The sequence below is a fragment of the Cetorhinus maximus genome, chromosome 5 (genome assembly GCF_964194155.1).
Source record: "Cetorhinus maximus chromosome 5, sCetMax3.hap1.1, whole genome shotgun sequence".
In the NCBI taxonomy this organism is placed as follows: Eukaryota; Metazoa; Chordata; class Chondrichthyes; order Lamniformes; family Cetorhinidae; genus Cetorhinus; species Cetorhinus maximus.
In genome coordinates this window covers 87,283,980-87,307,885 of record NC_135883.1, presented here as the reverse complement: position 1 = coordinate 87,307,885, position 23,906 = coordinate 87,283,980, and the positions used below count along the sequence as shown (strand labels likewise).

General features: G+C 43.8%; 1 protein-coding gene across 1 annotated transcript in view; it reads right to left on the bottom strand.

The window, feature by feature from the left end:
* Window positions 1-1,102: 1,102 nt before the first annotated feature.
* trdn (triadin) overlaps window positions 1,103-23,906 on the bottom strand; it is a 565,816-nt gene continuing 543,012 nt past the window's right edge. Inside the window, exons 40-44 of the mRNA XM_078542852.1 lie at window positions 10,170-10,214; window positions 8,727-8,747; window positions 7,188-7,232; window positions 4,362-4,406; window positions 1,103-1,131 (exon numbers count right to left, since the gene is read on the bottom strand). Of these exons, the coding sequence (XP_078398978.1) occupies window positions 1,103-1,131; window positions 4,362-4,406; window positions 7,188-7,232; window positions 8,727-8,747; window positions 10,170-10,214 (185 nt within the window). The remainder of the gene's footprint in view (window positions 1,132-4,361; window positions 4,407-7,187; window positions 7,233-8,726; window positions 8,748-10,169; window positions 10,215-23,906) is intronic.

Genomic DNA, 23,906 nt, shown 5'->3' with positions numbered 1-23,906 from the left:
ATGGGTTGTTAAAAACACTCTGGCTGTCAAAACACTGGCTCTTGTGGTGGCAGTAGATATGGGATTCTATTTGTCAAATAATTTGAATGCAATTCTCTACAGTGAATTTACTGGCGGTAGTATACCCATTGAATGTTATGTAGATAATTGTTCATGGTGGGATAATGTACATCACTCACAAAGTGTGAGTGAGAAAATGTCACAGATTGACCTTGCTGGCTTGAAACAAACACTGGAGAGAAAGAAACTCTCTAACTTTAAAAGGGTGGATGCAAGTCATCGACTGTCAGATTGTTCACCAAAAGAAATGTGCATAAATAAATTGTTAGGGGTGCCAGAAGAAGGTTGTCTTATAATGTATTGCTTTGTATAGAAGAGGGAGTCTTTGATTTAATTTGTTTTAAAATTTTGGTTGTACATATAAATTCTACATTTTATTTAATGAGAGGGAAGGGAATCTGTTAATTGTATGTAGGTGCTGGGCATTAACTGGGGATTCACTTGTGCCCCAAAACTATGAACAGATTGAAACTGTGGTTGTTGGCTGAGGAGGTCCATGTTTGTAATGTATCTCTGTAAATAAAAGCCTATAAAAGTGTGTAAAGATTGATTCAAGTTCTATCCTTCACCATCTGGCTCTCTGGACTATAACACAGGGCAACATGTCTTCATAAAAAAACAATTGTTGTGGTCTTTATGGTTTTGAGTCAAGTTGAAGCGTGCTTTTTTGAAATTCATTCAAAGGAAGTAAGTGCCACTCGCAAGGCCAGCCTTTATTGTCCAATTGTGAGGGAGAATAGACTGCAGGTTGCACAATACTGTTTCTAACATCCCAATTTAAGAATCGCATTACAAACATGCATAATAATTGTATATTTGGGGGTGCAACACTGGAACACTGTGCCTTCTATTAAATATATATATAATACTTGAATCAGAGAAGCAAATTTGTTTCAAATCCAACAGGAACTCAGTGTGAAAAATGATCAGAAAATAACAAGTGCAGTAAAATGAAAGATCATGCCCAGTTTGCTTTGTATAAGCCAGCAGCTCTAATCATTCAACTCTACATCAAATAGCAAGAATAAAATCTGCACAACAGTCACTCACTTGTTAATTTTGGCTTTACTGCTGTTTAAGGGAAAAAAATCAAATGAAAATCTGAGGTAAAAACGTCGACCGATTTTTGAAAAAGGGCCTGAATTTTTCTCGTGTCTGGCTGGCCTGGCGGGAGCGGGCGGAGGCGGTCGCAAAGCCAAGCGCTGCCCGCAATCGGCTCCGCGCCGCCATTTTACGTGGGCAGGCCAATTAAGGCCCATCCAGCGTAAGACACAAGCAGCAGCACTCTCAGTGCTACCTATGCGGGCGGGGGGGAGGAGGGAGATCAGGGCCAGCGGTCTTTCGGGCATGCACGCGAAAGAGTGCTTCAGTCTCCCTGAGGCACGGAGCTGCCGGAGATTGACTGTGTCACATGAGATGGGACATGTTTTTATATTTCAGAAATTTAAAAAATTTAATTCATAAAAGCTTTAGGAAACCTCATCCCGCTTGTGGATGAGGTTTCCTAAAAAACGTAAAGGCCGCTTGGCCTTTTCACCTGCCCGCCAACTGTAAGGTTGGACAGGCAGCATAAAGTTGACCTTAATTACTTCCTCAATGGCCTTAACAGGCCATTTGAATATTGGCAGGCGTGCAGCCGAATCCGATGCGCGCCTGCTGAACGAAACACTGCGAGACAGTGCAATGATGTCGGGACGCACGCCCAACGTCATCACGCGTCATTTTACGCGCTGGCATGTTGGGCCCGCCCCCGTACGCCGACTGAATAATCCTGGCCAAGGTTTCCTACCAATGATGGGCTAAATTGCCTTTGAATGATGATCAGGTGTTGCATCACACAATTTTTCCTCCTTTAACTGGTAAATGTTTACTTCTGGCATGTTCTTTAAAAGTAGCTTCAATGTGGGTAATTCTGACTTTGGATGAAGGTGTAAAACTCATGACATGGATTCAGCCACCCTTAAACATTTCTCTATATACTCAGTCTCTTGATTTCAAGGAAAATACAAAAGGGATATGTAAAATGTGCAGCTGTCCCAATATTGCTCAATTTATACCATTTACCGAAGTGTAAGATTTTTGGGTTTCAAGGTATAAAACCCTTCTAATTAAAATCTCTAAGTTCCAAATTCTTAGTTTCTAACACTAGGATCTTCAGTGTGCCTGACCTAACAAGGTACAAATAACGAGTATTTATGAATCAAATAGAATTTATGAAGTAAGATTTTACATATGCTTAGCAAAAATACAGTGAAGACAACATGGATGCTCCTTATCTCTCATGTTCATAGGATTCCTTGAGCATTGCCAGCACAGGCAATGTCTTTCGCTTTGTCTATCATCATCTGAATTGATGTTGAACTGTTTCTTAGAAGAATGATACCACAGAAGCCATGGTAACAATGTGCCAACAAAGATTCAAATTTTCCAACGTTTATCCCCATTTCTCGTTATTCTGACATCCCTTATTTGAAAATAGTCCAAATTCACCTCTTCTGTTGGCTTTGGATGAAGGTCATCTGGTATCACCCCACCTCTGTAACTAGAGTCATGTAGACTGAAGACAAATGTCCATTCCTTGTTTCTTGGGCCTCCGGAGTTTACATTCTATTGTGAACAAATGCTACATCCCCTGGATACAGATTACCAATGTATAAAGAATATCACATTCTCTTGTCAATAGTACACCTATTGTTAACATTCACATCAACATATTCTGACCCACAAATACCAAAATCATGAAGAACAAATTTTAGAAACGCTTCCTACCATAGAGGAGAATTTTCTCCACGTCGGGGCCAATTAAAGGCCCGCCCAGCGTGATGCGCACCTGGAAGTGCTGTGCGCTCCCTATGTGGGCGGGGGGTGGGGGTGCCTGAGTCGGGAGCACCCTCTTTCACATACGCGTGCGAAAGTACGCAGAAATCTCCCTGAGGCACAGAGGTGCCTCAGGGAGATTAGTTTTAAGTTTAAACAGTTTAATAAAGTGTTGAAAAGATTTTTATGACATGTCCTCTCATGTATAACTGTCACATGAGCTGGGACTGGGACATGTGCATTAATTTTAATAAAAATGTTTCTGAAAATTTTAAATCATTCATGAAATCTCATCCCGCCCATGGATGAGGTTCCATGAAAAATGCAAAGGCCGCCTGGGCTCTTCGCCTGTCAGCCAACCTAATGGTTGGACGGGCTGCTCAGCTAATTGCCTTAATTGCTTTTTTAGAGGCCTTTAATAGGCCTTTGACAATTCGGCAGACATGCAGCCAAGTCGGCTGCGTGCCCACTGAACTCAAAATCTAAATGACGCGCGGTGACTTCGGGATGCACGCCTGACGTCACCCCGCATCATTTTACGCCTCAGCAAGGGGGGCCCACTCCCGTTCGCCGAGCCGAAGATTCTGCCCATAAAGTCAAAACGGAAGGAAAAGTTTCCCTCTAATACAAATGTCCTGCACTACAGATATGGTTAATCAATTAAATCAATGCATAGGTTTTGTTTAAAGATAGTGTCATCCTAAGTTCAAGCTACTTTTTAGCCATTTCTTCAAAGTTGATGAAATGACACTTAATTGCCCACAATTCAATTAAGACAATGTACAACTGCTGAACCTAGACTCTCAAGCAACTTAGTCATAAATCCATCAAGTGTATCTTCTCACAAACAACAGTTGCCATCCTGTAATGTGTCCCCAGCTGCCTTGATATTGCCTTATTAACAGAAATTCAAACTTAACTATTCAAAAATTGGTTAGAATAAAATCCATAGATGTTATTGCAGACCAACAGTGAATCCTAAATTTAGTAGCATTATCAAAATCTTACAAAGGGCAGAATTTCCAACCGTAAAGGTCTGTAAATATACAGTTGCTGCTGCGCCTTATTCTTACTGTCGCTTTTTGTAGCACACCAAATGTAAATAATGTGTGGATTCTGCAAATTAATCACCAATGCTCATATGGGTACTCAAAATGTTCAAGAAGGTAAACTTGCCAGATTTTAATCTAAACATTGTTTGGTTAACTATTTTAATTGTACTTTACCATGACCTTGATTATCAGAAGATTCTCAAGTAATTTTCACAAGATGCAAGGTCCAGTGCAGATACACACTGGTTTAATTGGTCTAATCTCCATTTTCTTTCCATTGCCAAGAGGAGGAGTAAACTGGAGTGTGGATTGCTAGATATGACAACCCATCCATCCCCAGAGATAGTTTTATGCATTTATCAACAAAGGAGAGTGGTGAGGTTAGAAACACAAGTATGTTTCATTGTTTCATTGGTTTAATTTTTGTATTACCTTTCTCTGTAGGTTTCGGTTTCACCTGCTTCACAGTTTCTGCCTCTAAACATTTAATGAACAATGGAATTAGATTCAATATGAATCAGAATTTAATTGCACAGCACACTAATATACAAGAAACCAGAAAATACACAACACAGATGCTACAACTCAGCTCAAGGCACTGGCTAATGATGTGCAGATAGAAAAGAAGGCAAGAAGCAATGAATTTTGCAAAGCTGGTTGCTCTTCAATTTAATCAACTACGTATGCATCAAAAATGGGTTCTGGAGCCCGGGCAGCAGCGCTGCTGTTTCTAGACAAGAAATCTGGTGCGGCCACAGAAACTTGCCGTAAGAACGAAGAGGAGTTTTTATTTTGGCCACAGATGCATTTGCACAGATGAATAGTGACCAACCACAGGAAAAGTGGCCAAAATTACATCCAAAAACGTCAAGAAACAGGAATGTGGGAAAATTCCTTTTACTAAGGATGCCCTGGAGGAACTGACACAGAAAGTGCCACAATTGTCCTGTGAGGAAATGTTTCTCGCAAAAAAATGTCAAATCTCTTTGGATGGAAGTCAATGTAGTTTTCCTAATCTATAGTCTAAGCAAGTGGTTTTGTAGTGCAAAGCGGAGTGAACACATAATTATACTGAATTTTGCAAATTTCATTTTATTTTGGGGCTCAGTATACATGATCCAAATGAAAGCTGGAAATGCAACATCAGCACAGAGCCAGCACTCAAAGCTTGGGTAACCCTTTCTGCAGGGAAACCGAAGTGCAAACTTCTTGTGAGTAACAGAAATTACTTTCACTGTTCATACAAATGTTTAAAGTATGAATTGTTGCTGCAGAAACCACACTCTAAGAATCAAACTTAGACCAGGGTGTGCTAATTTTTACAGGTGAGATGAGAACCAGAAATGGAGCTCGCCCGAAGAATATGCAAGTTGGATAAGAATCTTATCAATGTAATTATCATATAGTTACAATGCTGGTTGGAGCCACAGTGAAATTTTATTTTGACTGTCATTTGTCTCCATATTGAAATGCACTGAAAATTTTGTGAGCCTAAAAGCTGGATTTCATCTCAGCATGGAGCCTGTAAATCGGCATTAATGTTTACAAGGCACTGTGCCACATTTTTTAAAATAAAAAATAACTGTTGAGTCTGTAGTGATGTTGAGTCAAGCTAAATGGTGAGGAAGAATATCCTGAAGCTTGGTCATTACAGCTTGTATCAGCCTAACTGAAGACGCACGTTACACTAAATTGTTTAGTTTGTAACTATTCACTGAGGAAAGTGATCAGAATATTAAAACATCTCTAAACAAACAATTCATGCACTCATTTGTCTTATACATGTAAACATCTCTCATCGTTTACATCTAGAACTTTTGCAAGGAATGAAAGTTCTAATCAAAAAAAAAATTATTGCAAATAACAAGAATAAAATTTCCACTCACGTTTTATTTTGGGCTTTACTGCTGTTTTAGGAAAGAATGATGAAAATCTGAGATAACATTGCAGTTTTTTAAAAAAGATTAGGATCTCTACTACTGGGGGACTCATTTTATTGAATGGTGGCCACATGGAACATCAATGTTTCTCTCCTTTGATTGATAAAGTTACTCCTGACGCATTGTTTAAAAGCTACTTGATGCTATCACACTGTCCATTGTGCACATTTCTTTTGAAAATACATTTTCTACTTCACACCCAATGGTAGAAATTTGTGCTTCACAGTCAATGTAGTTCTGCTACTGGTCACCAACAGCAGATACATCCACTCTACTGGCTCACAACGTTTGCATATATTCCTAGAATCCCAACCATAGATATTAACACATGTGACACCACTTTGAAAATTTCCAAAGCTAGGTTTCTAAAATTGTTAACAAGGCTTATTGTTGTTTATTGTAGGCACAGAATAATAAACAAAAGAATAAAAGTCTCTGTCTCTATATGATACTTGCTTTCCAAATTTGATCATTCTCACCCCCCATCTATTGTATTTACTTGCAAACGTTAAGATTCTGTCTAACCCATTTCAGAATTTTTAGTGTCCATGTACACAACAATAAATTTGAAGTAGGTGAGTGCTGTGCACAACACATTTTATCATGCGGAACGCAATCTTTATAGCCCACCATTCAAGCCTGCAAAAAATCAGGCCTGGTCCCGCCTTTCACAACATTGTAAGAAAAAAAAGACTTATTAGTTATGAAAGAAGAAAGAAAGAAAGAATGGTGGATTCTCAGCTGTTATTTGTTTTACCAAATGCTTTCAACAATGCTCAGTAATATAAAATGGGCTCCAGAATTCCGTTGGGTTCTGGGTGTCTGCTGCCATAAATCTGGCAGGAAACTGAACTGCCAGGAAAACAACAAAACGCTGGTTGGCCAAGTCTGCACTGCAATGAACCTCTCGTATGTAAATTTCCGGCCCGTGCTGCTAAACATAATTCCTATGTCACTTCTGCCAGTTTCACCAGACACATCTATCATATTCCAGAACTAGAAAATTATCATTAATGCTCAAGTTTGTATGCAAAGTGTTCAAGCAGGTAAGCTTTTGAGGTTTTAAAAATTTAAGCATTACTTTGCTGATTATTTTAACTATACTATTAGCTTTAACATTTGCAGCTTTCAGTTTGACTTATCTTCATTTTCTTTCTATTATCAAGGCTTGTGGAAAATTGGAGTGAAGGATGCTAGATCTAACAAAGCCCCCACTTCAGACAATCATTCGTAGCTTTAACATTTGGCATTGGAAGAAAGGAAAGCTGTGAGGTTAGCAGCAGTTGTAAATATGTCATTGATTGAACTTCTCTGTTACCTTCTTTCGCAGGTTTTGGTTTCACTTGCTTCATGGTATCTGCCTCTAAACATTTACAGAGCAAGTGAATTAATTTTAAAATTAATCATTTATACTAAACATGAATATAAACCAGTCATTAGTCTCATAAGATGCATGTACAACATAAATATATAATAAAGCACATGCAACAAATCATACAGTAAAACACCTATACACACATGCAATAATTAATACGTTAAAACACGTGCAGATTTTTTTCTCTTATTGCAAGCTGCTTTGTGCACAAAAATGAGCCTCAAAAATGGTTGCCAGTAAAGTTTTCCAGTGGCAATAAATCTAGATGTTTGTCACATAAAAACGCAGAAAAATGTGACTGGTGATCTCATTTAATCTCCAAAGCTATTCTTACCCTCACTGCCTGACCACGGCAAAATCCTTCTCAACAGCTATATGCCACAGGAAATACAGGTCTGATCATGGCACAAGTAAACCTGTATACATAGGAAGGCAGGCCTCATTGGATTTTGTAAAGCTAGGAACCCTGCCTCCGCTGTGTCATATTCAATTTAATCAGTTTCTTATATATGAAAAATAGGTACAAAGAACCTGGGCAGTAACAGTTTGCACGTGGTCAGAAGGTCAGGTGAGGCAATAGCTCTTCAAGGGCTGTTCCTCGTCAATAAGAAAAGAATAATTTTCATTGTGGCGAAAGTTAAACTTGCAGAGGTGAACAGTGGTGAACTCCAAGAAAAATATTCAAAACTGTGTGCAACCAAAGTTGTCTAGAAAAAGGAATGTGGATAAATTTCCCTTTACTGAGAATGACCTGGTGGTCCTGATGCAGGGGGTGCAACAAAGGAAGATGATTCTCTTGGGAGAAAATGGTCAACATAAAGCAGACTACAGATCTGCTTGTAGAGAAGTAATAGAGTAAATAGAGTTTCATATATCTGTAACATGTAGATGAAATTTAGTCAGATGCGGAGGAATAAAAAAAAGGTGGTCTGACATTTGCATATTTTGTTTCAGTCTGGGAGACAGTTGTCATGAATCAAATCCAATGTGTGAACTGAAAATCTTCACACAGCTGACATGTGAAATATGGGCATTTTTTTGACAGGGTCTTTTACAGTAAGCACACAAGTACACACTGTTTGTGGTAGCAACAAATCAATGTTCACATATGCAAGACACAGCGCAACATGTTTTTATCAAAAATAATGAATGGGCATGTTGTTAAATCGAGTTTGGATGAGGAGTTTGGTCATTCTCTGTAAAATCCTAACCAAACAGCCATATTGCACTAAACTGGAGCGATTCTTCAGATGGTGGTGAAGTATCGAAACTCTGTGCACTGTGTATATGTATTTATTATATAAATAAAAGAGAACCAATTTGAGTCAAATCGAACCAACAATTCATTCAGCAAAACTATATGAAAATCACAAGTTTTGTAAACTGAAAATTCATGCCCAGTTTTCTTGTATAAGCTAACAACTCTAATCATTTAACTCGACAACAAACAGCAAGAATAAAATCTCCACAAAAGTCACTCACCTGTTCCATTTAGCTTTACTGCTGCATAAGAAAAGAATGATGAACACTTGAGGTAAAAATGTCAATAGATTTTTGAAAGAGAATGCTCCTTACTGGTACCGAACTAATCGGTCTTTGAAAGGTCATCAGGTGTTGCATCACACAATTTTTGCTCCTTTAACTGGTAAATGTTTACACATGGCACACTGTTTAAAAGCAGCTTCTTGATTTTTTTCTTATTCTTTCAAAGGGTGTTAGCATTGCTGGCTAGGAAAGGAGTTCAAGGATTTTGATCCAGCAACAGTAAAGGAACAGCAATCTGGCTCCAAGTTAGGATGGTGAATATCACTTATTGCTAATTCTGGGTTGGATTTTACTGTGGACTTCAGGGCCCTGACATCGGGACTAAATGGGGCTATCAAACCCTCGCTTGCCGGAAGCTGCTGCAATCTTCCAGGAAGTGGCCCCTTAATTGGCCTCCATTGTATTAAGGCTCAATCAAAAGCCAGTGACTCTGGAGCCTCAGCAACACTACCAGGAGAGATGGGCACTGATGAGGTAGGTTGAGAAACATGAGGGCATCAACATGGAGGAATCCTCAGTGATGTTCATGGAATTAAAAACTGATGAAGATCAAAATCTGTAAGGCCCCTTGGAGCACAAGGCAAAAGCCTCCAAAGGATTAATTTGGGCCACGCCTGTGGCCTTTCCTGCCTGCAGCCCTATCATTAGGGCTATGGAGCTCACGGCTGGAAAGATCCTCTGCCTTTCAAAAAGGAAGCATTTCCATGCCGCTGGTGAAAAATGCAGGTGAGGCCAAAACCCGACCTTATTGGGGGCTGAAATCATCTTAATTGGCTGGCCACATCATTAATGTGGGCAACCTATCCAGTTTCCTATGCACTCCTAGGAGACTTCCGCGGCGGGCGAGAAGGTGTCATGGAGCCATCCCGACATAGTTATCCCCCCTATTCTCCCAGCCCCGTGCCGCCAATCCTATCCACAGGAGACCAGGAAACTTCAGCTATCCAACTCTGGTTAATGGTCTAAAACGGGCGACATGGATTCAACTGCCCTTAAATATTTCTCATGATAGTCTACCTCTTGATTTCAATGGAAGTGCCAATCAGGTGAGGTGTATAATGTGTAGCTGCCCCAATGTCAATCATTTTACATCATTTACCAAAATTATTTTACGTTTTTAATTGCAAAATTTTCAAATGATTTTTACACTAATGTCCTGCACAGATAAACACTGGCTTAACTGGTCTAATCTTCATTTTCTTTCATTTGCCAAGAGTGAGGAGTAAACTGGAGAGCAGATTGCTAGATGAAATATCCCATCCATCTCCAGGGGCTCACTGGTAGTTTTATACATTTAGCATTGGAATAAAGAAGAGCTGCAGGATTAGAAACACACGTAAATTTCATGTAAATGTCATATTGGATTAATTTTTGTGTTACCTTTCTCTGTAGCCTTTGGTTTAATTTGCTTCATGGTTTCTGCCCCTAAAAATTTAATGAACAATTGAATTAGATTCAGTATTAATCATAATTTAATTGTACATGAATATTGATATTAGTCTCATATATTAACATATTATCCTTGTACATGAAATAATAATGAGGCAGTAATGTTTCCTGAAAAAGGTGACTAGTCACACCCAATCATTGTTGCTTTTAAGATCAGGTGAATATATTTATCCCAATGCCACTTTAAATTCATTATCCAACTACGGTCATGTTCTGTTCTAATGTACAAATCATAGACTGTACACCTCAGCTCAAGGGATGGGCAAGGATGTACAGATAGAAAAGAAGGCAAGCAGCAATGAATTTTGCAAAGCTGGCCGCCTTCCTTCTCAATTTAATCAGCTATATAGGCATGAAAAAGTGGGTGTAGAAAGCCCAGGCAGCAGCATTGTTTTTTTCTGGACAGGAAATCTGGTGAGACAGTAGCTCATAAAGCACTGTTCCTTGATATTAAAGAGATGAGTTTTCATTGTGGCCACAGATGCGCTTGCAGAGATGAACAGTAGCCAACTAAAGGAAAAATGGCCAAACCTGCATGCATCCAGAAATGTTATTCTGTGAGGAAATGGTTACAACAAAGAAAATGTGAAATTTACTTGGATGGAGGTATCAAAGTATCCCTAATCTATAGCCTAAGCAAGAGGTTTTGTAGCGTAAAGTGAAGTGAAAACATCGGTGTTACTGAACTTTGCATGTTTTGTTTTATTGTGTGGTACACGATCCAAATCAAAGCCGAGAAATGCAATTAAGACACACAGCCAGCACCCAAAGCACAAATAACCCTTTCTACAGCATCTCTTCCTCCAGGGAAACAGTGGTGAAAACCTCTTGTGAGTAACAGGAATAACTTTCATTGTTCATACAAATGTTTCAGGAATAAGTTGTTGCTACAGAATTGCACCCCAAGGGCAGAATTTTACAGCCCCATTTCGGCGGGTGGGATATGTGGACTCAGAAGGGTTGTTAATGTTTTACCTGAAGTATTTATTGCAGAAAGTGTTTTAAACTTGCCTGTGTGATCTGTAGCAGTTCAGATCGATTTCCAACAGCTTTCTCTGTACTTTGAAGCTTCAGCTCACCAGTCTGCAGACAGTAATCTAAATCGGGCCTGCAGCTTTCCGGAGGCCTCCATTTAGCCTGGGGGTATGGGTTCTGACATCTCCACTGGAGGCAGCTCCTCTGAGGAGGAAGGGAGGGATAGAATAAGGAGGAGGCCAGGAGTGGACAATCAGCCTCCAGGGGAGCCATCTTTGGGAGGCCAGGCGCAGGCACAAGGGGCGCAGGGCCAAGAGGTTGTCCAAGGTGGAAAGGGCCACAGAAGATGCCACTATCCTGCTGCCAGGGTATACAGGCGGTGAAGCAGCCACCTCAATATGACTGAGGTGCAGTGCCGAAGGAGGATCCAATTGTCAAGGGGAACAGTCAACTATATCTGTCAGTTGATTGGCCCTGAGATCTCCCCTAACTGTGTGGGTGGACACCCCATGCCAGCGGCTCTGAAGCTCACAGTTGCCCTCCACTTCTATGCATCTGGCTCCTTCCAGGGCTTGGTGGGTGATCTTTGCGGTGTCTCCCAATCAGCTGTCCACACTTGTGTCAAGCAGGTTACAGGCGCTCTGTTCAGGTGTGCATTGACCTTCATCCACTTCTGCTGTGACCAGGCAAGTCAGGCACAGTGAGCCAGAGGCTTCGTGGCCATTGCTGGCTTCCCCCGCGTCCAGGGTGCAATAGACTGTACACATGTGGCCATCAAGGCGCCAGCAGGTGAGCCCGGTGCCTTCGTCAACAGGAAGGGCTTCCATTCCATGAACGCGCGGATAGTGTGTGATCACAGAATGCAGATTCTGCAAGTTTGTGCAAGGTACTGGTAAATGGGATTAAGTAGGTAGGTCAGGTGTTTCTTACATGTTGGTGCAGACTCGATGGGCCAAAGGGCCTCTTCTGCACTGTGATTGTGTGAGCCCGTACCCAGGCAGCCTACATCCTCAGACACTCCCAGGTGCCGGGGCTCTTCAGTGCTTCGGCTCGGCTGGATGGATGGCTGGTGGGTGACAAGGGCGATCACCGCAGAAGGTGGCTCATGACGCCTCTCCGCCATCCAAGAACAGAAGCTGAGCAGCGCTACAATAGGGGCTATGACACCACAAGGGCTGTGGTGGAGAGAGACATCGGTCTTCTCAAGATGCGCTTCCGTTGCCTTGACCGCTCAGGGGGTGAACTCCAGTACCCCCCAGATCGCGTCTCTCTGATTGTGGTAGCATGCTGCGCTCTGCACAATCTTGCGCTGGAAAGGGGAGATGCAGTTGGCGATGAAGACCTTGACGCAGTGGATGAGGCTGCACATGATGAATCCAACAGTGGCACAGAGGATGAGGAAACACAGGGCAATGATGAGGGGCAGCACGCCAACCCACTACTACACCAAGGAGGCAGGGACATCCGGGACACTTTAATCCAACGAACCTTCAGCTAGCTCCACACACATGGATCTGCAGGACCAGCATTGCCTGGCGCTTCCACACGTGGCACTTAGGTACTATATCTTCCACCTCATCAGCTGCAACTAAGGGCTTAGTACAGAAACATCAATGTCCACTCAAACACTCATGATATGTCTGAGAAACATACAAAGGCAGCACAAAGGAAACACTCTCAGCAATGGTCAGAAAAGTGGACTTTATTGCCATCAAAAAAAAACTACAAATGCTGCTCTGATGCTGATAATGAAACATTCCCTAATCTAGGGCCAACAGAAAATCACCAATGACAAACCTGTGAAGTGCCTAATGTACCTTGTGCTTACGTTTGTGGGTGCTACGTCTTGGTGCCGCCCCATCGCTCAGAGTGGCTTGTGAGACAGCCTGCTGACTCTGCTGTCCTGTTGGCCTCGATGACATTGGTGGCCGTCCCCTGGCCCGTGGAGCCTGTGCTGGCCCCGCCTGGGAGGGAGCTGCCAGTTCCAGAACTGGCACCTCCCCAGTTGTTGCAGCCTCAATGGATGCAACGGTCACTGGCAGATGGGCGGAGGAGCTGCTGCCCTTATCCGGAGCGCCCTGAGAGGAGCTTGCAGCAACGACAGGCAGTGGCTGCGCCGACGTGAGGTCACATTGGACTTCCTTGCTCACCGCAGATGGATGGGCACCGAGCTGGGACACTTGGTGCCTAGAACATCTCCCACATTGCCAATGACCACCTGTGGCCATTAGCGCTGTGAGGGCTTGCAGGTCAAAGCATAACCCAATCAGATGGTTCTCAATCTGCTGGAAGCCCCTCTCCATGAGAGTCGCCAATCTCTCAATGGAGGAAGCCTGAAGCTCTGTCCTGCGGTTCATGCCATCACTGACACTCTGCCTGGATTCCTCCACCACAGAGACCAAGTGAAGCACACCCTCATGCAACCCTGCCAGATGCTCCCAGGCACCCTGCCGCTTGTCCTGCAGCTGCTGCATGGCTGACATCTCCAGAGGCACATCATCACTGCCCGACTCAGCATGTGCCTGGTCCCCTGCAGTCCTCCGGCTGATGGCGCCATTGGCACTCTCTGTCCGTGCCATCTCCTCCAGCGATTGTGAAGTGCCCTTTCCACTGTGCCCCGGGACACTAGCCAACGTCATAATCCCCACCGATGTGTTAGTCACTGCGCTAGTGCCTGGCTCGCTGAAATAATGTGACGCAAGTTGCGAGTGACGCCCCTCAGATGTGGAGGGGGGGCTCTGGACTTGTTACTGGCAGCCATGCGGTGGTGATGCTGAAATTAACAACAAGGACAGTGCATCAGTTAGCGTTCAGTCAGTAACACCATTCATCCCTTTCTCCCCCAGGCACATAATGTGCTCAACCTTCAAGAACCTAAGGAGACGACCATTGGTGGGGTGGTAAATAGTCAAGAGGAGGCCCAAACATTACACGCGCATGCAGACAGGCTGGTCAGATGGCCCAAGGAATGCCACATGGAATGTTATGTGGATAAGTGCGCGGTTAAGCACTTGGGCAAGACAAACAAGGTACGGGAATATATGAGTAATGGTAGGACCGTGGAAAGTCACGACGATCACAGGGACCTTGCTGGGCAGACCTGTTAAGGGAGCAAAACATAAGGCATTTAACAAGGTCAAAGCCAGACTTGCCTTTATTAGCTGAGGAATAGAATGTAGGAAAAGGGAGGTCATGTTGCAAGTGCAGAAAATGCTGTCGAGGCCACAGCTACACTTCTGCGTTCAGTTGTGACCTGTGCTTCATGGGAGGGATGGCATTGGAGTGGGGAGAGTGCAGAGGTTCCTGACCTGGATGCATGCTGGCCTAGAGAGTTGGAGTGATGAGAAAACATTGCATACACTTGCGACATTTGCCGTGGAGCACAGGAGATTGACAGGTCGTATTATTGACCTTCATACCATTATGAGGGGCATAGAACGGGTGGACAGAAAGCAACATTTCCCCTTGGCGCAGGGATGACTAACGTGGTGGCATTTATTTAAGTTGAGTGCCATGAGGTTGACAGGTGAGATGCTGAGGACCTTTTGGACAGAGTAATGTGGGACGCATTGGCTGAAAGGGTGGTGGAGGTACAAACCCTCCTAAGATGCAATAAGACTTTGAATGTGCAGCAGCGATGCCATGGCATGTTAGGCCATGGGGATAGTGGTCACAAATGGGATAAGGCGACTTTGGAAGGTGCTAGATACGCGCATCCTCAAGGGGCCAAGGGACCTTTGTGTATGACCCACACATCTGACTGTATCAGTCTGTGAATGAGCAGTGTTGCTGCATTAACGATTGCAGCAATCATCAGTGCTTTGGATGGTGGGGAGACAGAGTGAATGGGACTGTGGGCCTCAAATACCTGGCTGCTGCACTCCAGCCTCACCGACACCTGTCAACCTGGCCGCCTGCCTCCTCCCCAGCTCCATGGCCTGCTCCTCAAAGGTGGAGACGTGCTGCAGAATGGTGTGCCCACCACCAGTCCGCAAACGCTCCCAGCTATTGTGCTCTGTTTTTGCCTGCAGAACAGAGAAGAGCACTTATTGGGGCTGATCGCTCATGTACTCTGCACGCGCACACCGCACCCCAACCACAGTGGCCCATCTGAGGCCTCCAGCGGCTCCTGTCCACACTACTGGTGATCAGTCCCCAGAAGATAGTACGGCTGGTCCCAACCCCCTCCCCCAACGGCCACCTTGGACACATTTGGCGTCCATCACTTTGAATAACACACGGGTCTTAGCGCCAATGGCAAGGAGGCGCAACTAGGTGCGGAGCCGAGGCCAGCATATGGCTCTTGGCCACGACACCTTGAGGCTTCCCTTCCACCATCTCATCACCATCAATATGACATGTGTTGAGTTCTGAGTATGTGTCTAGCTGCCTCCCCTGCTGGTTGCCCCCAGACTACTCAAATGGGACAAACACCAACATATGCTGTGGGAAGAACCCATCTTCTCCTCAACCACTAAGGCTGATGCAAGCATGGTCACTATCTGTTTGCCCACCCAGCGTGCGCCAAGTGCCCAATGCAGTAACGACACTAAGACATGGTGGGGGGGTGAGGGTGGGGGGATGGGTCTCAAAGGCTAAGGCTACCTGCTGGGTAAAATGGCCAAGGCTGACATGGTACTCACCCTTACAGAGCACAACAAATCATTGAAGCGCTTGCGGCACTGTGTTCCTGTGCGTCACACAGCATCTTGAGAGCTAACAGCCTCCGCCACCTCCTGCCACACCTGCCTGGTCACGTGGGGGGCCCTCCTGCCCCCATCCTCCGGAAACAACACCTCCCGACAATTTGACACCTCTTGCAGGAGGGCAGCAAGGCAGGCATTGGAGAACCAAGGGGCACATTGGCCCCCCGTTGGCCTACCCTCCAGCCTGCCCCTCTCCTCCTCCTCTGCCCTGACCTCCTCTGGAGCCCGGTCGCTGGCCATGGTGAACAGCCTAAAGGAGGCTGCCTCGCATTTCTTTATACAGACTGCTGGTTGCCCATTGGAACCGCCGGTCTGTACACGCTCCCCCGCATATTTGAATTTCCCACTGTACACGGGAGTCTGAAACGCGCTGGGCAGGCCTGAATTGGCCTACCTGCGCAAAATGGCGGTGCAGCCCGTTTCGCCGGCGGAGATCGGCTACGCGCCCACCGCCAATTGGGTTGGGCCCGCCCGCCCGACAAGCATAAAATTCTGCCCATGAGCTGGGACATGTGCTTAACTTTTATTTAAACATTTGATAAACATTTACAAGCCCTCATAAAACCTCATCCCGCCCGCGGATGAGGTTTCATGCTTATTCCGAGGCCTGCCTGGGCTCCCAGCCTGCCTGCCAACCCTAAGGCTGGACAGGCAGGTCCATCAACAAAGTTAATTAAATTTAAAGGCGTTAATAGGCCGTTGACAGTTCGGCGGGCTTGCAGCCGAATCGGCTGTGTGCCCGCAGAACTGGAATTCTAAATGATGCAGGGTGACGTCGGGATGCACACCCGACATATCCCCGCATCATTTGAAGCATCGTCAAACGGGCGCCGCCCCCACTCGCTGACCAGAAAAACCTGCCCCATATCTCAAATACTGTATGTAGTTTTGGTCTCCTTATTTAAGGAAGGATGTAAATGCATTGGAGGCATTTCAGATGAGGTTTACTAGATTGATACCTTGAATGAGCAGGTGAGTGGGTTGTCTTATGAGGAAAGGTTGGACAGACTGGGCTTATTTCCACTGGAGTTTAGAAGATTGAGGGGTGACTTGATTGGAGTATATAAGATCCTGAACAGTATTGACGAGGTGTACGTGGAAAGGATGTTTCGTCTTGTAGGTGAGCACAGAACTAGGGGGCACTGTTTTAAAATTAGGGGTCACCTTTTTAGGACAGAGATGAGGAGAATTTTTTTTCTCCGAGGGTTGTGCGACTTTGGAACTCGTTGCCTCAGAAGGCAGTGGAGGTGAGGTCATTGAATATTTTTAAGGCGGAGGTAGATATATTCTTGTTAGGCAAGGGAATCAAAGGTTATCAGGGGTAGAAGGGAATGTGAAATTTGAAACATAAACAGATCAGCCAATGATCTTATTGAATGGCAGAGCGGGCTCAAGGGGCCAAATGGCCTACTTCTGCTCTTATTTCGTATGCTCATATAAGTCAGAATTCTTGTATACAAGGCACAGTGCAACAAAGCTGTTGAAAAATAATTGTTGGGATTGTTGTGATGTTGAGTCAAACAGAAAAATGCTGCAAATTTCAATCAAAAAATGAATAATCATTCACTGAGGAAAGTTATCAGAATATTAAAACAGCTATAAATAAACAATTCATGCACTCATTTGCTTTGTAATTGCCAGCAACTGGAATCATTTAACTCTACAACATTTACAAAGAATGAAAGCTCTAATCCCTAAAATAAATGATTGCAAAGAGCAATAATAACATTTCCACAAAAGTCACTAACTTTTTATTCTGGGCTTTACTGCTGTTTAGGAAAAGAATGATGAAAATTTGAAATAACATTGCACGGATTGTTTTGAAAGAATAGGTTCCCTGCTCCTGGAGGACTCTTTTTTTTAAATCAGGCCACATATAACATCAATGTTTCCTTCCTTTAATGGGTAAAGTTACTCCTAGCATATTGTTTAAAAGCACCTTGATGATATCACAAAATCCATGTCTGCACATGTCTGTTAAAAATACATTTTCTACTTGAAACCCAATGGTGGAAATTTGTACTTCACAGTGAAGACAGTCCCACTAGTGGTCACCAACAGCAGATAAATTCATTCTACTATTTTACAACATTTGCCCATGCTCCTAAATCTCAACTAGTTAGGTTTCTAAAACTCATATGGAGGCATTTTGTTGTCTGTTCTAGGCACATTACTTTAAAGACATACAATTCCAAAACATAATTAATAAACAGACAGAACAAAACTCTCTTTGTATCTAGCTGATACACACTTCCCAAATTTGATAATTCTAACACCTGATCTAGAGGATTTACTTTTACAGACAAGTGTCCACATACAGGGCAACAATAAACCTCGGAAGTGATTAAATGTCTTGCAGAACACGTTTGATTATGCTGCACACAATCTTTTTAGTCCACTACTGAATCCTGCAAAACTTCAGATCTAGTCCTACCTTTCAGAACATTTGCAAGAAAAAAAAGACTTATTAGTATGAAAGAACAGAGAAAAGATGGTGGATTCTCAGCTGCTACTTGTTTTACCAAGTGCTTTCAACATTGTTCAGTAATATAAACATGGGCTACAAGATTCCATAGAACCATAGAAAAGTTACAACACAGAAGGAGGCCATTCGGCCCATCTTGTCCATGTCAGCCCGAGGACACACAGGTACCCTTTCTAATCGCACCTTCCTACACCCGGCCCATAGCCCTGCAGCTTACAGCACTTCAGGTGCAGATCCAGGTACTTTTTAAAAGAGTTTAAAGTTTCTGCCTCTACCACCAACTTGGGCAGTGAATTCCAGACACCTACTACCCTCTGCATAAAAAAGTTCTTCCTCATGTCCCTCCTACACCTTCTGCCACTTATCTTGAATCTACATCCCCTGGTTCTAGAATTCTCCATCAAGGGAAACAATTTTATCCTGTCCACTCTATCTATTCCCCTCATAATTTTGTACACCTCAATCAAGTCACCTCTCAGCCTTCTTTGTTCTAAGGAAAATAACCCCAACCTATCCAATCTCTTCTCGTAGCTACACTTTTCTAACCCTGACAACATTCTTGTAAAACTCCTCTGCAATCTCTCCAGAGCTATTACATCCTTCCTGTAATGTGGTGACCAGAACTGCACACAATACTCCAGTTGTGGCCTCACGAGTGTTTTATACAATTCCAACATTATATCCTTACTTTTATATTCTATACCTCTGCCAATGAAGGAGAGCATTCCATATGCCTTCTTTACAACCTTGTCTACTTGAACTGCTGCCTTCAGGGACCTGTGTATTTGTACACCAAAACTTCCTTGGAGATCTGGCAGGAAGCTAGTCATAATTCCAGGAAACTGAGAAAGCATTAGTTGCACTACAATGATGTACGTATGTACATTTCCAGCACCTGCTGCTGAACATAATTTCTTTTTTCACTTCTGCCAGTTCACCAGACACAACTAACTTGCCCCAGAACTAGAAGATAATTATTAATGCTCAAGTTGGTATACAAAGTGTTCAAGCAATAAACTCGTCAGATTTTAATTTGAACTTTATTTTGTTGATTATTTTAAATAGACTTTGCTATTAGCTTCAGTATTACAACATTCTCAAATGATTTTTACAAGCTTGTTCTGTGCAGCTTTTATCTGGACGTATCTCTTTTTTTATTTCCACTATCAAGAGTTGTGGAAAATTGGAGTACAGAATGCTAGATCTAATAACCCCTCCATGCCCTGAGAATCACTTTTACTTTTAGCCATTTGGTATTGGAAGAAAGAAGAGATGAGATTAACAACAGGTATAAATATCTCATGAGTTGTATTTCCGTGTTACCTTTCATTGCAGATTTTGCTTTCACTTGCTTCACAGTATCTGCCTCTAAACATTTGTAAAATTAGGTTCAAAATTAACCATTTCATATTATACATGAATATTAACCAGTCATTAGTCTCATGCAATGTATAGTCAACATGCAATAATTAATAGAACAAAACACATGTGGATGATTTTTGTCTCATTACATTCTGGTTTGTGTACAAAAATGAGTTGCCAGTAATGTTTTCCAATGACAATAAATCTAGGTGAATCTCCTAACTACATACGAAGGAGGGATCATGTGAAGTCATTTCATCGCCAATACTATTTTTACCCTCTGCTTGACCATGGCAAGTTCCTGCTCAACCGCTACAAACCACAGATGGTACAGGTCAGGCTCATGGCACATGTAAGCTTGTGCAAATAGAAAGGAAGGCAGGCCTCTTGAATTTTGCAAAGCTAGGAACCCTGCCTTCCCTGTATCATCTTCAATTTAATTAGCTTCTTACACATGAAAAATAGGTACAGAGAACCTGAGCAGGAACACAGTTTGCTTGTGGTGAGAAAGTCAGGTGAGGCAACAACTCTTCAAGGGTTGCTGCTTGAGAAGTTTTCATTGTGGCAAAAGTTAATATTGCAGAGATGAACAACTACAAGACCAACTACAAGAAAATTATCCAATATTGTATACAGCCAAAGGTGTCAAGAAAAAGGAATGTGGGGAAATTTCCCTTTACTGAAAATGACCTGGTGGTCCTGATGCAGGAGGTGCAACAAAGGAAGATGATTCCCTTGGGAAAAAATGGTCAACACAAAGCAGACTACACATCTGCTTGAAGTGAAATAATGGAGTAAATAGAGTTTCATATATCCATAATATGTAGATGGCACTTAGGCCAGGATTTTCTGTGCCTGCAGGCGTCGGTTGTGTTTGGTGGTTGTGAAACCAGTTTATGATCGTCCGCTCAGCCTGTCGATGGCGGGCCACATTCCCTGCCATCAGACGTCAGGAACCTCATTGTAATACATCAGCATATCATTATGAAGCCAGCCCTCCAGACTCATCCGCTCACTACCCCCCCAACCCCATCCCCGCTGCTGGATCGTCTGCCCACGTCGGCGGGAAAACACACTGAAGTGTTTCACAACAGCATATATAAGGCGTGCACTTGGCAGGCTGCACTTTGCTCAGGACTTCAAGGTTTGTTTGCCTACCTTGCTTCAGTCAGCACTCACAGTCATCAGCGCCAGGCTTCACAGACAGCACTATATCACTTTTAGGGGGGCTCATGGGCAGTTCTCTACCTACCAGATCAGCCAATGCCTGCAGGGCAAGGTCTTGCTTGGGGAAGGGGGAGAAGTGGCCTCAGGCAAGGGAAGAGGCTGCAGGATGAGGGCTGTATCGGGGAAGGAGGGTATCCCTGGGTGTGTGTGGGACACATGTTGATCTGTGCAAGTGGCCTCAAGATGGAGAGGGCTGATGAGGCAGTCTCCAGAGGAGATGAGGCCAGATGGACATGTGAAGGTATGTGTGTGAGAATGGGTGGTGATGTCCCTTGAGCTGGCAGTGAGTGAGATGCCAGTGAATGTGTGATGGGCTTGGGTGTGCGGGTTTAGACTGAAGAGATGGTTGCCATACCCTGGCTGCATGGATGAGATCATGCATCCTCTTTCTGCATTGGGTGGCCAATCTCCTCTGTGCAACATTGGCACTGATCAGTACTGCCATTGCCTACCAAGCTGGAGTGGTAATGTTGCTGCCCCTCCTGTGGCCAGAGCGGGATAGAGCCCATCACAGTGGGCCTCCAAGGTGTCCAAAAAGTGCTCGAGGGTGCAGTCTTCTTGCCTTTCTTCTTTGTCGCAGTCCTGGGCTGGAAGCACTGAGCGCAGCTGTACTTTAAATGTGGTGCCTGGCGAGATGGAGCGGTGAGGTGGCGGCGTGTTAGGCAAATTGGAGCCTGCCCATCATCAAGGAGGCGTGTTTCTCGGGAATGCATAATTCATGTGGCGGGTTTGGGATGATACGTCATGAAAAGCCGTCATTGCGGCTGGCTTGTAAAACGTTTTTCCTGCCCACTACTACACTTAGAGCAAATCTGGGACAATTTTGCTCTTAGTTGTATGAGAAAGAATAATAGTGTTCTGATATTTGCATATTTTGTTTTACTCTGGGACGCAGTTGTCATGAACCAAATTCAATCTGTGAACTACAACATCTTCACAGAGCTAGCAAGCAAAGCATTGGGCAACTGTATCAGGTCATTTGTTGTCAGTACACTGAAGTACACACTGTTTGTGGTAGCAACAAATAACCTTACCCTCAAATGTTGAAAGATATGAACAGTTGCCACAGACACTCTAATAATCTAACCTTAGCAAGTGAGATAATTAATCCCGTGGTACTTTTTGGGGGGTAAAGCGGAAATGAGAAATGCCGCTCACTCAAAGAACATGCAATTTGGATCACTCCTCACTGTCCAACAGCCCAAACACTCCTCTCAATTGAAGCAGCGCTTCACTTGCACTTCCCTCAATTTAGTCTACTGCATTCACTGCTCCCAATGCGGTCTCCTCTACATTAGAGAGACCAAATGCAGACTGGGTGACCGCTTTTCAGAACACCTTCGGTCTGTCCGGAAGCATGACCCAGACCTCCCTGTCGCTTGCCATTTCAACACACCACCCTGCTGTCATGCCCATATGTCCGTCCTTGGCCTGCTACAATGTTCCAGTGAAGCTCAACGTAAACTGGAGGAACAGCACCTCATCTTCCGACTAGGCACTTTACAGCCTTCAGGACTTAATATTGAGTTCAACAACTTCAGATCATGCACTCTCTCCTCCATCCCCACCCCCCTTTTCCAATAATTTATAATTTTAAATTTATTTATATATTTTCTTTTCCCACCTATTTCCATTATTTTTAAAAGTATTTCCATCCATTGTTTTATCTCTACCTTTTAGCCTATTTCGATCCTTTCCCCCCCACCCCACCCCCACTAGGGCTATCTGTCACTTGCTTGTCCTGCTTTCTACCCTTAACGTCATCATTAGCACATTCCTTAGCTAATATTACCACCATCAACACTCCTTTGTCCTTTTGTCTATGACATCTTTGGCAATCTCTTCTTTGCCTCCACCTATCACTGGCCCTCTATCCAGTTCTACCTGTGCCACCCTGCTCAACCAGCTTATATTCCACCTCATTTCTATATTTCTTAGTTCTGATGAAGAGTCATACGGACTTGAAACATTGACTGTATTCCTCTCCGCAGATGCTGTTAGACCTGCTGAGTTTTTCCAGCTATTTTTGTTTTTGTAGCAGATGCTCTAATTGTGGTGGAGCTGGATACTTCACCCGAGAATGAAATAGGCCCAAGAATGGAATACAGGGAAAATCAGGTGTGGTGTTGGAAGGAAAGGTCACCCTGAACAGTCCCAAGAAGAGCAAACATTTGGAATTGCTGATAAAAGCAGTCCAGCAGGCAGCCAAAGTGTCAATAAATGTAGCCACCAGAGAAGGAGAACCATCAAGGGCGTCAGATGCCCCAATGACGGGGCCATGCCCAGCCTGAGTGTTTGTGCCTGCTCATGTGTGACACTTTGGGAAGACTATGTGTAGAGATTTGGGTAGAGGGAAAGAAGGGGAACTATCTGGTGGATACCAGAGCCTCTAGAATGGTGGTGGACACCCCGGATCCCACATGGTTGCCCTGGTCGAGCAGGGTTCCCTTTGTTTTAAAAGGATTTACAAGGCATGAACTCGCTGGGGTGGCATTAAAACCCCTAAATTTTCAGGCAGGACCCATAGAAACTAAATGGATATGCATACATCTCAGTTGGAGATCAGGCATAGGTAGGCTGGGATCAGATTGGATATTAGGCATGGCACGGTGTACAGTGAAGAAAATGGGTATGGGGAAGTCTGGATGGTTTCATCAAAACTACAGGGAACCATGTGTTCCATCCAAGCAACAGGTCTGTACGATCTGACTACACAATGGGAAAAGGTTTTGCCAGAATTTTGGGTGATACTGTGGCAGAATAAGGGAGCATTCGCCACCCATAAGCATGATTGTTGGAAAATAACCACAACAGAGGTGGACGTCAAAGATGAGCAGCATGACTGACCTCAGAAACAGTATACCTACCCCCGAGAAACCAAGTAAGATCTGGAAAAGGCAGAAGTCTTGCATC